Source organism: Aythya ferina, assembly GCF_964211825.1.
Source record: "Aythya ferina genome assembly, chromosome: 1".
NCBI lineage: Eukaryota > Metazoa > Chordata > Aves > Anseriformes > Anatidae > Aythya > Aythya ferina.
In genome coordinates, this window is record NC_140296.1 from 80,745,806 (window position 1) to 80,765,754 (window position 19,949).

At 47.4% G+C, this 19,949-nt stretch overlaps 1 protein-coding gene across 4 annotated transcripts in view; it reads left to right on the forward strand.

The window, feature by feature from the left end:
- The window catches only part of NHS (NHS actin remodeling regulator), a 246,645-nt gene that overhangs the window by 221,217 nt on the left and 5,479 nt on the right, over nt 1-19,949 (forward strand). For 2 of the 4 annotated variants that reach the window (XM_084525611.1, XM_084525614.1), the window contains exons 3-7: nt 1,438-1,571; nt 10,089-10,151; nt 12,345-12,537; nt 15,584-15,715; nt 16,942-19,893. In XM_084525611.1, the coding sequence (XP_084381737.1) occupies nt 1,438-1,571; nt 10,089-10,151; nt 12,345-12,537; nt 15,584-15,715; nt 16,942-19,893 (3,474 nt within the window). The remainder of the gene's footprint in view (nt 1-1,437; nt 1,572-10,088; nt 10,152-12,344; nt 12,538-15,583; nt 15,716-16,941; nt 19,894-19,949) is intronic. The other 2 variants (XM_084525613.1, XM_084525612.1) reach the window with 2 other exon arrangements.

Consider the following 19,949-nt stretch of genomic DNA (forward strand, 5'->3'; position numbering starts at 1 on the left):
ATACAGGGAATTTACTAAGTGAAACCACTGAAGCCTCGTGTGTTGAAAGTGTTTTGCACCAGCAGCTATCATTGCCTTGCCCATTTATTGTTGTTATTGGGTTATAATAAAAATTACTCGGATCTGGGGAGCATCTGTTGGACGGATGAAACATTCCTGTCAATTCCCACATGTGAACCTCTCAGCAGAGTTTATCTCAGGCCCACACTGTGGGTGCAGGATCTCCTCACAGCACTGCAAAGAGCAATAAGGCAGGATCGCAGTCACGGTCGTGCTCAAGTAGAGCAGAAGTTGGCTTTTCTCTTCTCAGCAGCTCCGCTTTGCAGCCGTCCCAGCGCCAGGCTGGTCTCTGCCTGCCATCTGGTGGGCAGCTCAAATCCTGACACCGGTGGGGAAGGCAGCTGGCAGAAATGCCTCATCGCTTTCAAGCAGCACGGCTCCCTCTGGGCAATTTCCCATCCTCCGTGTTTAAGGGCAGCGGTGCAGGTTCAGCAGGCAGCGTGTCATATCCTGATATTTTTATTCTCTAAATAACTGTGCATATTGAAGTGAAATTGTAATCTGAAATTTGCCCTAAACATGTTTATTGTCTCTCTCCCATTTCTTGTATAATAATTTCTTAATTATCTCTCTATTTAACCAGGGGTAATTCAAACTAAACATTAGCTCAGGAAACAGCTATCCATGCTAACAAACGTGGTTGGCTAGACCATAGCTCTGTGCATTAGGTGAATGCACATCCCCTTCCAGCAACACTCTGAGCAAACAATAATTACCCAACTCTCACCTAAAATTAGAGATGGGAAATCCACCAGCATTACCCCATTCACATGGAAAATTTCAGACTTGGGAGTGATGCTGGAAGAGGGCTGGGTATTGTGAGCCCATGGTGAAGGAAGACTCCTCTGGGTCAGGAGAAGAGCAATGGGGATTTTGCCAGGATGGGTTCCTCTGTGCTGGGGCATAGAGCAGCTGCAGTAATGACCTCCGCGATATCAAGGAATGGAAGGAAGTCCTACCTGGGACTGTGTTTCCCTCATAAAGGGTATATTTTATAGGGGTAGAATGCAGGTGTTCATTCATCTTGACTTTCCAAAGCAACAGGAGCTTCAGGTTCCCACTGGGAATCAGGTGCTATGTCCCAGGCACTTACAAGTTAGCTCCTTTGTCCCTTGGAGTAAGTACCATGTGGGGTGAATTCAGCTTCAGCACACATGCTGGGGTACATTTTACATGCATTGCTTTTCCAAGGCCTGGGAGTCCTGAAAGTGCTTCTCCTTTTCAGTGTCGGTAAGGATCATCAGTAGTGTTCAGTGGAAGAACTTCAGCTTTAGAGTCCACGTCCTATTTGTAGCTCTGTTGCACCACTAGTAGAGACATTACTATGTTTTTAATGCTCTGAAAGACTCACGTCCTCTTTATTCTCCTCCAAAACAGAACATCGAAGCCGAGGTGATAACAGAGAGCAAAAAGCCCCAGGGCCCATCTCTGTGGTGGCTCCCCCCTTTCCTCCCTTTCCTGCAGTCTGCTCTCAGAAGAGGCAAGCGATAAAGGACCGGCACTTCCTATCAGTAAGTCTCTCCTGCGTGCTACAAGCATCCCACGTGAACACATCGTTAGCATTGTGGGACCCCAGGTGTGACACTGTGTCACAAGTGCCCCCCCCAAGCACATGCAAGGACAACACAACTCGCCTTGGCATCTCATCAGTAACACAGCTCAGGTAGCAGCTTCCAGCAGCCAGCCTCAAGGTGGAAGTTTCCACTATGAAACCTCTTATTTTTCACCCCTGGCCAGCACACGTACACACTTCTTCGTATGCTTCTCCACAGTCCTTCACATTCCCCGCTCCTGCTTTGGGCAGCACTTCCAGGACGCTCCTGTAATTTCAGTAAGTGCTGTAATTTCAGCCCTGAATTATCATTGCCAGGAGCCAAGAGCTCAAGGGCTTTGAGCACTGACTGGAGGCTTGCATGGGTGCAGAGAGGCTCAGCAGCACGTCTCCAGCTATCAGGAGCTGCAGTTTTCACTCACGTAGGACCATAGTACCAGAGTTTAGCCAGATTGGCTAAATTCTGCTTTGGGCCAAGAGCTACTGCATTCCTAAAACCAACTGAAACACCACTGGTCCAGCTGGGGTTTGACTTGTGATGTACATGCTCACTGCCAGCCCTCAGTGTAGGGATATTTGGGCATGTGCAGACACAGGGACATTGGCATCTTCAGAGATACTGCAGCCACGAGCACATTATAAATGTGTAGCTATTGAATTGTCACCTCCTGAACTTAAAATTCCGAATCCATTCACCCCAATCCATTACATTAACCATATAGAACTGCTGCAATGGTAAATGAGTCACACTGTAAAGCACCTGCTCAGGAACTTAAACTTCAGTCCACAGAAAGAGTTTTGTTTCTCGTTTGTGAGCACAAAATGCATGACGAGGTTTTGATTAGGTTGACCATTCTGGCTTTTTGGCTGCTTATCTGGATAATTTCAAGGAGAGCATCACCATCGCTGCAGGCTTTGAACTGGCTAGATTTGCAGGCCTTGTGAATCAACTGAAAGGAGATACTCTGATGTTAAGGGACAGCATAGAAAAGGAAGACAGAAAGGAGAAACAGGCTTGCCTTCTTCTTCTCTCTAAGTTATCATCGAAGCTAATGCTGTTATGGGGTCACTGAAAGGTAAAGGAGAGGTGACCCTGCATTACAAATCAGAACTAGTTACGGATAATAGTTTGGACAATATACTGAACATAAAGCTCTCTTAGTTAGTATCAGATGGGGAACGAGTCATATCTTATGAAATTGCATACTCAGTGTTGAAAGGCCTGAATCTTTGCTGTGCTTGGAACCAGGGCGTTTTAGACATTACTTCCATCTGTGTAACACAAAATAATAATAAATAGTGAGCAACCCTCTGAGTCCTGCATTAGATGGTAAAATTAAGTCATGCTGAATGCAGATGTTTTGGCTTTATCAGCAAGTCCACCTTTTTCTTTTCAAGAAGGAAAATATTAAGTTTTGTGCCCACCCATGCTGGGGCTTTTTTTGGAGGCTGACCAGGATCAGCGGTCCCCTGAGGAGAAGCAAACGAGAGCAGCTTGGAGGTTGCAGTCCTATGGATTTCAAGGCATCTGGAAATGCTCTGCTTTGTGATGTGCAAATACTCCAAGGCCAGGGTACTTCAAAGTGCCTTGACCCATTTCTTAGGGAACTCCTTGACCACGGGGCAACCATAAATCGAGAGAATAAGGCAAGATGAAACAGCACATGAGTGCTCCGTCTGGGAGAAGGCTAATCAGAGATTTTTACAAGATACCGCAGCAATGAATAACTAATTGATACTGTGCCAGCCTTCTTGACTTAATGATATCATTACAAGAGATAGTTGAGAGTGCTGTTATTGGCTAGCTCACCTTTTTTGACATAAGCTTTTTGACATCTGCAGGTGCATACATGCTTCAGGGGTGGCTGGAATTGTTTGATACCTGATGCCAGTCGATTGTATCATCTGTTCATTGATGAGCTAAAGATGTTAAGTCCCACAAGAGTTTTTATTCATGGCACAGCAGTCTATTCTGAATTCGGATGTTGTGGTGCGTGGGAAAGGTGCTGGTAAAAGCGATATTAAATGACAATAGAAGCCCCTTTCCGAGTTTCCTAGAAATTAGGAAAGTGTTCAGCGAGAAGCTGGGAAATCTTTAAGTTACAGGATTGACTTTTCCAAATTGGGCATCTAAGTTAAACATGTGCATTGAGGCCCTGAAATAAGTGACCACTGTGAAAGCTGTGAGAATTATCCGTAGTGAAAGCTACCATAAAACAGATCACCTGTCTGAGACCAGCTGAGGCCTCCAGATTCCTACATTTTGGCTGCTATTTTTATTGCTACCAACCAGGAGCTTTCCCAAAGATCTTACATATTGTTTAGAAAAGCTAGAGAATATCAACCTCAACAGCTAAAGATTCACTTTTAAGCATGGCCGGCTGTTTTTGCAAGGAGGAAGGTGCCAAAGTCCCATAAATTCCAAGGAAGACCAAATGAATTACAGTCCAAAGTGACTGATGCCAGTGAAAATGGGTCTGGAAGGCCATTTCGAACTGTTCCATCATAAGATCACGTTGTCATGGAGCAGCAGAGAACAAGAAGCAGCTGTGTCCTGGGATCTTTTGTGTCCTAGGATCTTTTGTGTCCCTGACAAGATATGTGTGAAGTTAGCTTCATTATAGCCTACTCTTGTTACAGGAGCTGCCCTGATTTGTCCACTTAGCCCAGAGGCCAGAATGGGATCCTTCAGGAAAGTGTATAAGGACAGGGCATGATTTATGCCATTTATTGTCCCATGATTTATTCTTCCAGTTTCATGCAGAAATGAATTACAGAGTTCCAGAGCTAGAGATCCAATACAGAATAACACACACTAAGGAACAAGCCCGCATTGATTTTGAGACTCATTTAATCCCCCTTTTTAGCAAATTTACACCTTTGCCCTCAACAGCATTTTATGACAATGACTTTAACAATCCGTATGAAAATATATCTTCCATATGAAAATATATCTTTTGTTTGTTTCAGTCCTGTTGCCTCATAATTTTATCGCATCCCTTCTAGTTTTTAGAGTGTGAGAAATGGTGAGCACTGTCTTCCTGTTCACTTTCTCCATGCCTTCTCCCCTCCCCCCATTTTTGCAGACATGGTTTCACTTCATATACATCCCAGACATTCATTTTTCAAGCTGAAAAACTCTAGCATGGTTAGTCTTTCTCTACACAACGGACCTACACAACCAAACAAATTTATAAGCATCGTTCATTCAGGCATTTTTGCCAATGAAGAAAACAAAAAATGATCTGAGGAAAGTACAAGGAAGGTGCAGACTTGGGAAAATGAGGGAAATATTCTTTACACATGTTCCCATGACAACCCTGCCTGTAGCTCTGCTGAGTGTGAAGATGCTGTGTCATTCCAGCTGCATTTCAGACTTCTCTTTCATATTCTCCACGTTTTTTTTCTTTCTCTGTTTTTACTAAGTGCCCCCTGTGAGGCTTCAAAATCTCAGTGTTCAAGTGCAGAGTGCAGGTGTCATGGGACCACAATTTCTCAAGCCCCTCATGGCACAGCTGATATAATAAAATAAGGGAGATTGAGCAAGGAACCCATAATATTTGGAAATCCACACTCATGGTTGCACAGGGTGCAGTGTCAGTTTGCTCATAATTACAACCTGAGCAGAAATCTAAGGGACAGAAAGCAGGAGGTTGTTTTCCAGTCAGGCTTTGCCTCTCCCTGAGACCTCAGCTAGAACAAATATTAAAAGAAAATAATGGATCAGGTAATTTATTCTATGCCTCTGCCATTTCAAAAATACTCCCTGTGGTCTGCCTTGGGGTGCTTTGCACTGCGCACACCTAAGTTTTACACAATTTTGTGCTGAAGCTCTACGAAGCCTCAATAAAAAAAAAAAAAAAACAGTTAAGGGCTAGGCAGGAGTTGGGCTTTCTGTGTCCAAATCCTGCCTGTAGCTGTTAAAATGAAAGCCAGCTAACATTATTCATCAGAATGAACTTGTACAGCACTATTTGTGCACTGAGCGTAATACCTACCACCCTGTATCGTGGGATTATTGTTTGCACCTTCATCTGCTGGAATGCCATGTGTGCTATGACTTCTGTCAGAAAGCCCATCTTTACCTTGTCAAAACATTGAACAGTACATTAATCATTAAAGGACTGTCAGTACTTGAGCAGATCACATTTGCGATGCTCCAAAATAAAATAAAACACCCACAAGCAGATAAAACAAAAATTTGAGGAGAATGAAACATACGGAAATATAAATATTGAGAGCAGCAGGTGAGCAGGGCTGTGCTTTGCAGCAGAAATAGCAACCAGAAGTATTCCTATTTTCAGAGTCAGCTGACTGCATAAGAAAGATGCTGTATGGGTACGAATGTTAATTTCTGATTAAGGAGTCAGCTGTGCTCTGAAAACACTGGAAAGCTGCTAACCTTTTATTAGTATTTTTTCTCCCTTTACCAGACCTTTAATTTTTCCAGCATGCAAATCCATACCATTTCCTTGAGCTCCCGTGAGTTAATGAAGCAGCAGGCTCTTCATTTTACAGGCAGAGGAGGAGAGGGTGGGAGGGAGCTTTCACCCAGGGCCACGGGAGTCAGGAGCAGGCTCACGCAAACGTAGGACAAAACACCAGTTCTCGTTTGCTCTGCGTGTTACCTTTCCAGTACGTGAATGATTGCCTTCAAATGTCAGGTTGGGATGCACTCATAATGAGTACGTGTGATTTATGAGCTCACTTAGCTTGAAAGCATCTTGCATATGTTCCCTTTGCTGCTGGGAACGGACCGTATACAAAGCTTGCTGGTGCTGAAGCTATACGCTACTGCGCTGCCCACTTTACTCATAAGGTCATCCTGGGAAGGCAGTGTCTACCACCCAGTGCTATAGAGGCCTGAAGTCGTAAACAATATTGATCCCTTGTGCTTGTCATTGGCTGTAACTTACAGGCATCAGGAGTAAGGGATAACCCGCTGGGGAGCAGAGCCGTGCTGCCAGCCACCTCCTGCCCTCGCCCCGGCTTCGCTGCTGCTGCAGGGGTTGTGACTCGGCCACCGACATTTCCTGGGAGACAGCACGCCGCCCACACGGTCAAACCAGTGCTGAGGGCATGGGGAAAGGATCAACTCAGCTGTGACTCCATTAGACAAACACGCTGAGGATAAATGTGTATAGCTCTTGACAAGGCTATAGCATTCTCTGAACAGCTTTAATTCTCTGAACAGAAGTAAGCTCTTTATTCCTGGTGCTATGTTTTTTTGCCTCACTGTTGCACAGTGCTCACCATGTCCTGTGTCCTGTGCTCTTTAAAATCCAAGTATCTCCTGTAACACTATGGCTGTAAGGCAGGCAGGCTAGATACACGACCTGGTGCACACGATGCTTCTTGCGCTAGTCTTCCCTCGTGTCTTGAAGATCCTAAACAGTAGGCATCTCAAAGTGGCACCTCAGAGCTTTGGAGGATGTAGAACAGAAGTGGGGATTAAGGGGTGAGTTTGTACTGTTGCTGACCCACTCATTTCCTCCTCCTGATCCCAGTTCTGGGACAATAAATGGGGTGGTCTCATAAATTGCCAGGCTGGCAAGTTCGTGATAGCCAAATTGCTTCTGTGTCACTGCTCTGATGGGGTTTAGGGTTCTCATTAGCTAAAAGGATGATTCATGGGTCCTGGCTTAGTAACAAGTAATGCTAGGCTCCTCTTAAAATCTATGGGGTGAGCGTTCAGGGCATATAGGGTGTTCAGGGGTGAGTCGCCTCATCCCGAGTTAGGTACTGATGAAGGTTGAGCTGGATTGCTCTGTGGCAATGCCACCTCCTGCTTCCCTATAGGGAAGCCTAGCTGACAATCTCAGGCTTGGACATCCTCACTTTTTTTGTTGCAGTGCACAAAAAACAGAGACTTTCACACTGAAGAGATGCAGAGCACTGAGAAATCCAATCACGTGCATATGCAACCAAGATTTTTACTGCAGAGCAGATTCAAGAGCACAGTGACACCTCTGCAACTGCAGTTGATGGGATAGCTCAGAAAAGAGAGAGGCTCACATTTGTCAGTGACTGCAGAATAAATCCCTATTCAAGCAATTACACACCAGTTTGGTTTCAAAGCAATCTTAGTCCATTAAAGAAAAATGCCTATTTAAAGTATTCTGGCTTTGTATTTAACAGATTGATTATCACCATTGCTATTTGCCAAGCACACCCACACAAAAGAAATTCACTTTGAAAACTGCCTAACTGCAGATTTGCCCAGCGGACCAGAACAGCCTTGGGTATATAATAATAATTTCTTGCTTAATTATGTGTTTACTCAAGACATTTAGAGATGTTCTGGTCTTCTGAGTGAATGAGAACATTTGAGGGACAGCAGCTCGCTCCCTCCCCCAGCACAGAGGTATCGAAACACTGAGGCTGCTGCTGTGTCACAGCGTGCCCAGCTGCCCAGAGGTGGGCACCGTGCCGGATCCAGCAGCGGGTGACCTTGGGATCCCTCGGTCAGGTCACAGTGGAAGGTCACACCAATAAGATAGCAGGAGATGAAATTTTTGCCATTTTAGACCTACTCCTCCGTGGCATTTCTCTCGTTTCCATGGCAGGGAGAAGAAAAGACAGTAATCAGGCAACCTTTGCCTTTCCCACCTTTTGTTGTTCTTCCATGTTAAATCCCCACACCTTGGCAAGTGAAGTGTAAGCTGTGGGTACGTGTAACTGCGGGGTGTTTTCTTGGAGGAGTCAGGAAGGCAGAGGAGCACATGGGGAGGTAGAAAAGCCCTGCACCAATGGGACAGGTTGATGGGTAGCCAGCCCTTGTCTGTGTCTGCTGTAGCCCAGAGCTACTCGCTCCATGTCCAGAATCGAGCTCACGCTGTTTCTCTCTTGGAGGTTTGCCCTGGGTCCCTCCCCATCCCCTTCTTCTTGTGCACCGACTGGGACCCTCATGAGCTTTTGTTGAACCTCTGACAGAAGTAAAAGATCTTCATGTGCTGGACTCATCACCTCACTGGTGTTGGTCTCCATCCATCTCAACCCTCTCCAAGACAGCTTCCTCTTCAGACACCTTCCATGGGGAAGCTGAAGTTCAAAACCTGATCCTTTTAGCTGTGGTAAATCTGCACAAAGCAGGTGACGGGAAACTTGGCCAGAAGATCAAGGGCAAAATGATCCCTGTGACTCTGAAGAGCAAAGTTAACTTGTTGATGTGTTCAGGATCTCTGCACCTTTTCTTACACAAACAGAGGTGTTCGTCCCACAGTAGGGACTTTTTCCCAGCTTAGGAGAACTGGTTTTGCACAGATCAGAATGGCCTGATAGAAACGTCAACCAGGAACAGCCTTCTTTTGAATTTTATCCCTCTGCTCTCCGATAGGGCTCACGTGCAGCTTATTTGGAGGCTTCATTCAACTTTAGTCCTGCACACCAAGGTAAAGAGAGAGGTGTTGCATATCTAGCAAAAAGGTAGGACAAGACAGAGAATTCAGCCTTTGGAGCTTCAACATCACCTTCTTGTATTATTTTGGAAGGAGACCATACAATGCAAAGTGTCTCAGATGAGGGTTTGTGTTTTATTCATCACAGCAGTACCGATGATGTTTGGGCAGAGCAATGTTCATAGGATCATTTGGCAGGTCTGCTAAGTAATGCCAGGGGAGATAGCACTTGCTAGAGCTTTCCAGCATGGTGATCAGACCTTTTTTCTTTTATCTTTTTTCATTTTATTTCCTGTTTTGAAAGAAGTCATCCTTCATTCATTCGTTTTAAAAATAGGACGTTGCAACAAACCAACCAGAGCTTCCACCGTTAAAGAACTTCAGAGCTGCAGAGATTCAGCAAGACCTAGGACAGTCTGGGCATCCCTCTTTATCCTTTCAAGCATTATAAAATGTGACAAAACGCCAATTGGCCGCTGTCGTCCTGACACAATGATTGCAACCTTGGAAATGTAATGACAACATCAGGAAACCTTGGCAATCAACGTATTTGATAAATCATCCTCAGGACCAGCATTATTTATATCCGCTGCCTATGAATACCTCAGGCAAAAAAAAGTCCTTATATTATGAAATAGATCATTTATAATGTAATTGGATAAGCACCTTGCACTGCTCCAGCTTCAGGCAGTACACAGTTTGAGTTCCCCAAATCAATACAAGACATTCTTAGGACAATTTAACTATGTCCGTAGAAGGAGATCGAACCAATTTCCCTACAATTTCCTCTGATCTGAGTAAGCCAAATCAGCACAGACTTCACATGGGTCCCATAGGCAAAGTTGAATGAGGTGGGGCTGCATTTGTGGAATAGTTTGTTCTGGGACTGATCAGAAAAAAAGCAGAAAAAAAATCAGAACAGACTGATCGGTTGGAAATCGAGGTGGAAAGCTCAGGTTGTTTTGCCTCTGACGCTCGTTTATCCAGGCGGAAATAATGTGCTTTTACCAACAACATTTTGTCTGTGTTTTTAATTTTAATTTATTTTTTTTTTCTTTTTTCACATTTCACATTTATAGTTTAACAGCACCCGTTCGCCCTCCCCAGTTGAGTGTTGCCACATGACCCCCTGGAGTAGAAAGGTACTGGAAAAACAAGCAATCCTCAGCTCATAGCCCTCTCTCACTCTTCTCCCTTCCAGACCCTAACCCTGCCTCTTGCTTGCTTTTCACTTTGCTAACTTTACTGCCTCTTCTGTTTCTGATGTCAGTAAGGCACAATAAAGACATCTTTTTCCCTCTTTCACTCTCCACCTGGGATCAGTTTCAGGAGCTCCTGGCCACAAGGCCACCTCCTTGATCCTAACACCCCCTTTTAGCGGCCTGGTCCAGGACAGAGCCCATAGCAGCAGTGACTGCTTTTCGTTTTCTTGCAATGTTTTTGCCCAATGCTTTATTTTTCCAAATGGTAAGAAATGGTTTGGGCATTACCAGAACAAACACGTGCATTTGGATGCTCAGCGATGCTGCAGTTTGCTGAGCAGGAGCTCTGGCAGCCGGGGTCACTTCACCCGCTTTGTCCCCTGCTCCATTGTTACCCTGGCAGGAGCCAGCAGCCGGTGCAGCCTCTGTGTGTCTGCCTGCGTGTGTACAGGGTTTGGTTTTTTTTTGTTGTTGTTGTTTTTTTTTTCTTTTTTTTCATGCATGCATCAAACTTTTTTTTTTGGGGGGGGGAGTTACCTAGGAAACAAAGTCTTTTGTGCTTGAAGTTTATATGAGCTATTCACGTCTGCCGGGGATCGGCACAAAAGCCGCAGAGAGAAAGAAGGCTGCAATGTTTTGCTAAAACCCTACGTGGGAAAGCGGGGCTCCCCGCGGGCGGGAGGAGGAGGACACACGTCCCCTCGGCCCTGGGGTGCTGCGGGGGGTGACGGCGGCCAGGTAAGTGCGCGTCCTCCCGCCCCGCAGCCAGCAGCGTGGCTTTGGGATCCAAAATGCTTTTGGGGCTGGGGCGTAAGCGCTGTCTGGAGCTGGAGGCGGCTCGTTCCCCGGGGACTTGTGCGAAGCCTGGGAGGAGGAATGGCAGAGCTACAAAGGCAGGCTGGCGAGAGCGCGCCGCGCTAGACCGCAGCCTGCTGGACCCCGGCACGGAGGGGAGCGCGGCGTTTTGTCTCCGCCAAAAATTGGCGAAGAAAGCTTCAAGAGCAGTTATGAGGGAGAAGCCGGGTAGCTGGGCAGCTGGGAATTCAGGGCTGGGGAGAAAGCCAGCCTGAGAGGTGCTGCTCTTCGTGTTTAAAGAGGAGGCAGATCGACTTCCCGGGCTAGGGGAAGAGTTGTCACGGCTTGTGGAAGAATGTTCTGATGGAAAAAGGGGGGGAACTGGGCAGAAAAAGGTGAGTGTTTCTCCCCTCCGCTCCTTCCAAACAAAATGGGAAGTTTGTTTTGTTGTGTTTTTTTTTTTTAAACAAAGGGACTCCAAACCAGGGGTCGGTAGCTGGTGCCACATGAAAACCTGCTTAATTTATTTCTGTTACTGGGTGGAATTACAACAGCTTTGCAGGACAGGGTGCTGCTGGGGGATTTGGTTTTGCTTCACAAAGAAAACAAAGCCTCTGTGTTGCTTCCACGCAGTTTACTTTTCTCTCTGTTTCTTTATCTTCCGTACCTAGTGCTTCTCGTAGCATGCTGTAAAAATTTGCATGGTTTCTAAACAATACTTCCAATTTCTTCTGGTGGCGGCCGACCTTCCCTCTGGCCGACATCCTCCTGACCCCAGCCCTGCTAACACCTGCCACTTCCAACCACGTCGCTGCCGGTTTTCTGCAACTTTTTTTCTGGTCACGTCCCTAGTTTGTAAAAATGAGATGCGAGTGACTTCCCGAGGCGCGGAGGGGTCTCGCTTAAAGCCTTAGGCCTTCTGCTGCCTGTCCTTGAACGAGTGTTTCCCCGGGGCCGGTGCTCCCTGCTAGCAGCAGACCGCTGTGCTCCAAAGGCTGCGGATGCAGAAGCGTGCCCCGGTGTCACGCCGATGGTAAGCGGGTGTGCACTGAAGGCAGCAGCGTGCAAACACGGGACGTGTGCCCCTTCCGAGCGGGAGGGCGTCCTGTACTGCCCCGTGAAGGCGCTGCTCCTCTCCCCGCACGGTGAGGTATTTGTCCCCTGCACCCGCCGTGTTATCGCCGCTACAGCGGGGAGCAGGCAGCGCCGTGTGCCTTGCCCAGAGCAGCTCGTGGTTGCTCCCTGTCACTGATTGCTGATCTGTCTGCCTGCTTTGTTCCTACAGCAGCCGCGCGTGCCCGAGTGGCAGACACTGATTCTGAATGTATTCGTTTGCAGTCCCATCCACCAGAGGACGAAGATACAGATGTCATGTTAGGGCAGAGGCCGAAAAATCCAATACATAATATCCCTTCTACACTGGATAAGCAAACCAATTGGAGTAAAGCACTACCTCTCCCAACTCCAGAGGAGAAAATGAAACAAGATGCCCAAGTGATTTCTTCTTGCATTATCCCCATCAATGTCACTGGTACAAATCTCTTCTATTTCTTTTTGTATTTATTGCATGGTTCGAGGGAGGTCAAGTGCTTACTTTGTTTAATTTGTCTGAAGTCGCTGGATTTTACAGTCTGTGGGCATAGACCCTGGCCTGAGGATTTAGTTGCTGGAAGAGAGTGGGCTAAATTCATCCCTCATGCGTGCCCACTGAAGTCACTGGAGCCGCATCTAGGATGAATTTGGCCCACATTTTTCGAGTCATGTTGTACAGTGTAACGTAACGCTGGCTCCCTGTATAAACAATGTACTTTTGTTGTGTATATAACCTACAGCCTGTATTCACAAAGACCTCAAATAGCTTTTCGAACGTAGCTGACTGAAATAATGCAGAAAGCCACCAGGATTAATCATATGATTATCATGTGTAGCAGGAGAAGAGAAACTAGAGAATGTAGGCTACTATTTGCAGTGCTTTAAACATGCAAGTCATGACTGTGTAGCATGCAAACCACCGCTCTGAGATCTCTTTATATGCTGCTATGCTGAAGGTATAGTAATGGCATTTTCTTTTATTTATATAACATTTGGATGCATTTTACTAGATTTATTTGAACAAGAATTGTTTGTGTAAGCACCAGCTTGATCAGTTATTAAATGTGATAGATGACTTGTTTCCAGAATCAAAAATCAGGTTGTTTTTTTTTCTCTTTCTCTCTTTCTCTTTCTCTCCTTCCAGAGGGCTATGGTAAACATAAGGTTTATCTGAGTTTTCCTCAATGATATTTTGCACCAAGGTTTGATTAATGTAAGAGCATAAAGTGGGCTGACTTCCACGGCTACAGACTTGAAAATTAATAGTCAGGGAAAAAGCAGGGAGCTCTCAGCTAGCCGCAGAGAAAATTCTGGTGTTTAATTGTGTTTTTCCAGAATCCGGGGGGTTGGCGGGGAGGTCACGTCCCCTCATGTCACGTTGCTCCTGCTTGTGTCCATCGGCAGTGCCCAGCCTTCCCACAAAACAGGCTGCCGAGCTACCTGTGGTGCCAGGGGAGGGCTGCACGCCCCCTGCCCCGCTCTGCTCCCAGGAACTTGCTGCTGACTTTCCAAGGGCCTCACTTTTTTGGGGGGCTCACTGCAGCATCCCTTCTGCCCCACCATCCACCTGGGGCAGAAGGAGCTGTGTCTGAGGGCTGCCTGCTCCAGGCTGGGCACTCCCGATGAAAGCCCCTGCAGAAAGAAGTGAACAGAGTGGCATGCGTCCACGAGGCGTTGAGTGATGCTCTGCCCCCACAGCACGTAGGACCCTAGGTGTGTAGGCTGCCCAGCATCACTAACGTCACACAGCCCAGAGCAGAATTACAGCGCTAGGCCTGGGACCGATGTGAACTTTTCCAGTAATAGCAATTTTTGCCTAGACTCCACCTGCCATACACTGGAACCAAATTTTACAGATCAAGAATGGTATGTAATCTTCTGGATGTTTATGTGTATCATTCTCATTAGCACTAATGGGAATAATTTGTACGCGTCACGGAGAGGACGTACCCTCTGCCACTTTCCTCTGGAGATGACCCGTGCATCTGGCACACAGAGCATGTTCAGATAACTCACAATTGCTGGACACCCAGCAATGATTCGGATTGATTTTTGTTTCAAAGAGTTTGCTTTCGTTTTTCTGTTTTGTTCTTTAAGCTTCTCCCAACCCCGAGAAATGTTCACTTTTTTGAAATGACTGTTGTTGGAGTTTACAGCACTTTCCTTCCATATTAAAGAAAGTTCTTCCTCTGCTTATTCCAGGGGCATTGGTGGTTACAGGACATCTGTCTGAAGCCTCTATTTCACTGTAGTAGATTTCAAGAAGAACTTTTACAAGAAAGTTACTTTTTAACGTTTTACATTGTTATGTAGTGTAATATGTATGTGTATGTCTGTGTATAATTATGTTTTATATAATTATACGCTATTACAATAGTTTTTATCAGGATTTTTTTTATTATTATTTTGTTTACTTTGGTTTGTTTGTTTTTTCTTAAGATTACAAACCACTGTACCGATGATCCCAATGTTAGTGTTTTTATGGACCTGGCACATTTTTTCCGACCTGTCCCACGTCAGCTTTAGAGAGCAGAAGCGTATAGCTGTGCGAGACCACAGCTGGTCTTTTGGTGGGCCTCCTTTTAATTTTAGATTGACCACAGTGTAAAAAACAAAGTCAAAGAGACTTCCCTGTGGCAATTCCATAGAAACAGAGAGAAAAGGAGGAATTCTTGCCCATTCTGCATGACCATGGTTATAAATAGGTGTACATGTGAACTTGGGCTCCTAAATCCAAATTTAGGATGGTAAATGTGTGAGCTGATTCCCAGAGCGGACTCCTGTGTGTCTTGCTGCAAGCTGAGCGCTTGGGAAAATCAGGCCACGTGCTGGTGCACAATACCTGCTGCCCATTTATTTCATCCTTGGCCATGTGTAATAGTCAAGGAAACTGCTCTCTAAACTTGCATGTGGACTTTGCCCCATTTTAGCTGTCTTACTCCTTTCTGAAATGGTAGCCCTTGTGGCATATTGATCTCCTAAGAAGCCCCCAACTAATGTAATTTGGCATTAAAATTTAAATTGTTTCCTTATGCTTAGTTGCTTAAAGTAAGTCAGGCTGTAGCTGAAAAGTTTGCTCCTTGCAGACAAGTAACTGTCATTGTCCCTGTGACAGATGGATAAATAGTTATAAGAAAGATGCCCTGCTACCAGGAGCCCTCAACTGTATTTTCCTTCCTCATTTTCTTTTCTTTTCTTTTTATTTTTCTTTTCCTTTTCTCTCTTTCTTTTTTTTTTTTTTCTTTTTCTTTTTTTTTTTTTTTTTCAGTCCTTGTGTTACTTTTGCAGACCAGGCTGCTGAGGGGGAGCTGGAATTAAATGTAAAACTGTGATATACTGTAATATAATTCACATAAGAGCTATAAAAGGGCTCCCTTATGTTTATTCACAGGCTTAATCCAAGCTCACATACCTCCACTGTGTTCCAGCCATGAAAATTTGTTTACTATTTCTAAAGGCTAATGAGACCTATTTATGGGTTGCAGGAGTTGGTTTTGACAGAGAGGCTAGTATACGCTGCTCTCTTGTTCATTCACAATCTGTACTACAGCGGAGACGAAAGTTGAGGAGGAGGAAAACCATCTCTGGCATCCCCAGAAGAGTGCAACAAGAAATAGGTGTAGTATAAATACAACTCTTCCATAGATAGCTTTCTAACCAACTTAAATTGCAGGGATATGAGCTGGTAGCCGGCCTTCCAAAGATATGAATCCTTGAAAGCATAACTGTTTGTGGAGTTTGGGAATGATGTGTTTTGTTTTTTTGATTTACTGCAGTAAGCAAAGCTATATTACTCCATATGGCCCTGACGTACGGGGGGCCTTACCGAGTAATATAGATGTACGTGTTCAGCTCTTATCGTGTAAATGTTAATCAGTTATTTTTTTTCCATTTTATTTTTGTTATAAACCCATAGTTGCGTGCATAAAAAGTAACTAGATTAAGTGAAAGTTTTTTCTTGTGTGAGGGGATCTGAAGGTAAAGAAATGACAGATGTTGCTCAGCAAAGTGATGAGCTGTCACAACTCACTCAGATATCAGCTGGATATCCGCATTAGAGACAGCTGCTGGTACCCCACTGAAAGCTTTGCTAAAAGTTCCTTTTCTTTGTCATGCTTGTCCTCGAGTCCTTCCTTGCATTCTTTATTACCAAGGATATTTGCTTGAAATCAAGTGGCTTGCCTTGCTTCTTTTGCGGGTAAACTAGGAACAACTCTGTTGAGGGCAAATACAGTGTAAAATTGGTCTGAACCCGAAACTAAATGAACAGGATCATTATTTCGTAATGTTCATCTACATCTGAAGATGACTCTGATATCTCGGTCAGTTGCTGTGAAATTTGATCGGAGGCAGAAGGAATGTGTTTATCATAGGGAATAAGCAACCAGAGAACCTATGAAACAAAGATCCTGTTACTGTGCAAATATTCTTGGTAGGAAAGAAGCAGATAATGGAAATTCTGAAAAGATAGATAGAATATAATTATTTTTAGAAGTTTACGGAGTGTTTGGTCAGGCGGCCGCTCCTGACAACTGCCTGTAACGAGCTACAGTACAGTGAAAAAACTGAAAAGTTAATATTCATCTTAATATTTACCACAGTGAGATCAGCTCTGCGTGAGATCACATTGCAGAAACAGGAGAACTGAGATCACGTTGCAGGACTAGCAGAATTTCCCACCTCACTGCGATGAGGTCTGCCTTATGTACATTTTATAGGCGAGCTAGCTTTGGTACAAAACTCAGCAAGATTAAATGCAGATATGCTTCTTGGGTTTCTCCGCGGGTCGTCTCGTGTCGGGACGCGCGAAGCTGCCTCTCACCCAGCTTTACGTGTACCCTAGATTCGGACGAGTCGCCAGTGGCGAGGGAGCGCAGCGTGATTGTGCACGCCAACCCGGACTTCTCCAGCGCCGGCAGCCGGCGGTCGGGGACCAGGGACTCGGAGTGCCAGACGGAAGAAATCCTGATCGCCGCTCCCTCCCGGCGCCGCATCCGCGCGCAGAGGGGGCAGAGCGTGGTCGCCTCCCTCTCGCACTCCGCCGGCAACATTTTGGTGCTGGCGGACAACGGGGATGCCGTCTTCGCTGCCGCCGTCAGCAACCGCATCCGCTCGCGGAGCCTCCCTCGCGAGGGTGCGAGAGCCAGCGAGGGCGACCCGGCCGCCGCCACCAAGAGTTCGGCTTATGAGGCAGAGCACTTCCTAGCCAGCCAGGAGAGGCTCCCGAAAAAGGGGAAGGAGGTCCTGAGCAAACAGGGTTCACAAGAGCACCAGCCCCTAGGTTTAACGTGCCCTCAGCACCTGCACAGCCCCGAGCACAGCATCGGCGAGAGAGGGAGGTCGCGACTGTCGAGGATGGCAGATTCGGGAAGCTGCGAGATTTCGTCCAACTCGGACACCTTTGGGAGCCCCATTCACTCCATCTCCACGGCAGGAGTCCTGCTCAGCAGCCACATGGACCAGAAGGATGACCACCAGTCCTCCAGCGGCAACTGGAGTGGGAGCAGCTCCACGTGTCCCTCTCAGACATCCGAAACCATTCCTCCTGCTGCCTCTCCGCCGCTGACGGGCTCCTCGCACTGTGACTCCGAGCTGTCCCTCAACACCGCTCCCAATGCCAACGAGGACTCAAGCGTCTTCATCACGGAGCAGTTTGGTGACCACGTGGACAAGGTCAGAGGCCACAGGGCGAGCTCCTTCACCTCCACCGTGGCAGATTTACTTGATGACCCCAACAACAGCAACACGAGCGACAGCGAGTGGAACTACCTGCACCACCACCACGATGCCTCCTGTCGCCAGGACTTCAGCCCCGAGCGCCCCAAGGCCGACAGCCTGGGATGCCCGAGCTTCACGAGCATGGCCACGTACGACAGCTTCCTAGAGAAGACCCCCTCTGACAAGGCAGACACTAGCTCACACTTCTCCGTGGATACTGAAGGATACTATACCTCCATGCACTTTGACTGTGGTCTCAAGGGTAACAAGAGCTATATTTGCAACTATGCAGCCGCAGGCTCCGAGAGCGGCCAGACGGCGAGCGTGACCTCCAGCCTGGCCGACTGTGCCTGGCAGGAGTGCGTGAACCACAGGAGGCAGGGACGGCAGAGCATCTCTCTGAAGAAACCAAAGGCAAAGCCAGCCCCACCAAAACGCAGCTCGTCTTTGAGGAAATCTGAGGGCAGCGTGGATCTTCCTGAGAAGAAAGAACCAAAGATTAGCAGCGGGCAGCACGTGTCGCACACCGCCAGGGAAATGAAGCTGCCGCTTGAGTTTTCCAACACGCCTTCCAGAGCGGAGGGCTCCAGCCTGCCACCCAAATCTGAGCTGCCCTGGGTGAGCCAGAGCGACGGCAGCCTGAAGGACGCTCAGTTCGACACGGCCGACATGCCATCCTTTAAAGACGAAGGTGCTGAACAACCTCACTATGCAGACCTCTGGCTCCTGAACGACTTGAAATCTAGCGATCCTTACAGGTCTTTATCTAATTCAAGCACTGCTACGGGTACCACGGTCATAGAGTGCATCAAGTCGCCAGAGAGCTCCGAGTCCCAGACGTCGCAGTCCGGGTCACGGGCCACCACCCCATCCCTCCCTTCTGTCGACAGCGAGTTCAAGCTGGCCTCGCCGGAGAAGCTGGCGGGTCTGGCCTCGCCCTCCAGCGGGTACTCGAGCCAGTCGGAGACACCAACCTCCTCCTTCCCGACTGCCTTCTTCTCCGGACCCTTGTCTCCGGGGGGCAGCAAGAGAAAGCCGAAAGTACCTGAGAGGAAGTCATCGCTGCAACAGCCGCTCTCTAAAGACGGCACCGTGTCTGCAAGCAAAGACCTCGAACTCCCGATTATACCTCCGACCCATCTCGACCTAAGTGCTCTTCACAGCGTCCTGAACAAACCGTTCGCTCACCGGCACCAGCTGCACGCCTTCAACCCCAGCAAGCAGAACACGGTGGGAGAAGCCCTCAGCCCCAACCCACCCTCTGCCCTCGCCATCACGCCCTCCGTCCTCAAGTCTGTGCACCTCAGGGCTGTCAACAGGCCCGAAGAAGCGAAGCAGAAGGGCAGCACTCCTGACCTGCTCTGCGTCCGAGAGACCACGTTGGTGGCAAATGATGTTTCGCCTGGCAAAATGAGGCCGCTCCTAACCAAGAAGCCGGTATCACGGCAGTACTCCACCGAGGAGGCCATTATGCCGTACATTGACGCTTCCCCGGTAGAAACGGGCCCTGGAAAACCGCCCTTAGAAAAGAGCTCCTCTTTCAGTGGGCAGAGTAATTGCGAGCAAGAAACCCTAACTTCAGCAAGCGCAGCTCTGGTTGAAATCAAACCCGTGAAGGACCAAGTGCCCCTGGCTGCCGAGCACTTGCCAGACAGAGCTCTGAATCAGTCTTGTGCCGTTCCTACAGAAGGGTTTCAGAAAGGCTCGGCCGTCCCCACAGGTGATTACGAAGTGGAGAAAGCTAACCGGGGAGCAGAAGTAGACGGCCACCCCGAACACACGCAGCCAGAGCTCTCTGGTGGCAGTGGGCAGCAGCTGGAGCCTGGCCCTGCAGCTGAAAGCCCTGCTCAGGCGCAGGGAGTGGATGTCAGCGATCAGCTTAAGCACCAACTCGATTTAAGCCACCATGTGCCTGGGAATATCAGCTTCGAATCAGAGACGGCGGCGGTAAACTCGCTCGGTGAAGCAAGTTGCAAGCAGGAGAACGACATCGCATCAGGTATTCCTACCAAAAGTGCCTCCGATGCCGGCAGGGCGGACGAGCCAGCGGGTGGCACAGAAGAGCCGTCGCTGAAAGGTCAGTTGTGTCCTCTGTCTGTGCTGGGTGGGGTGTGACTGGCAGTGACAGGGTGA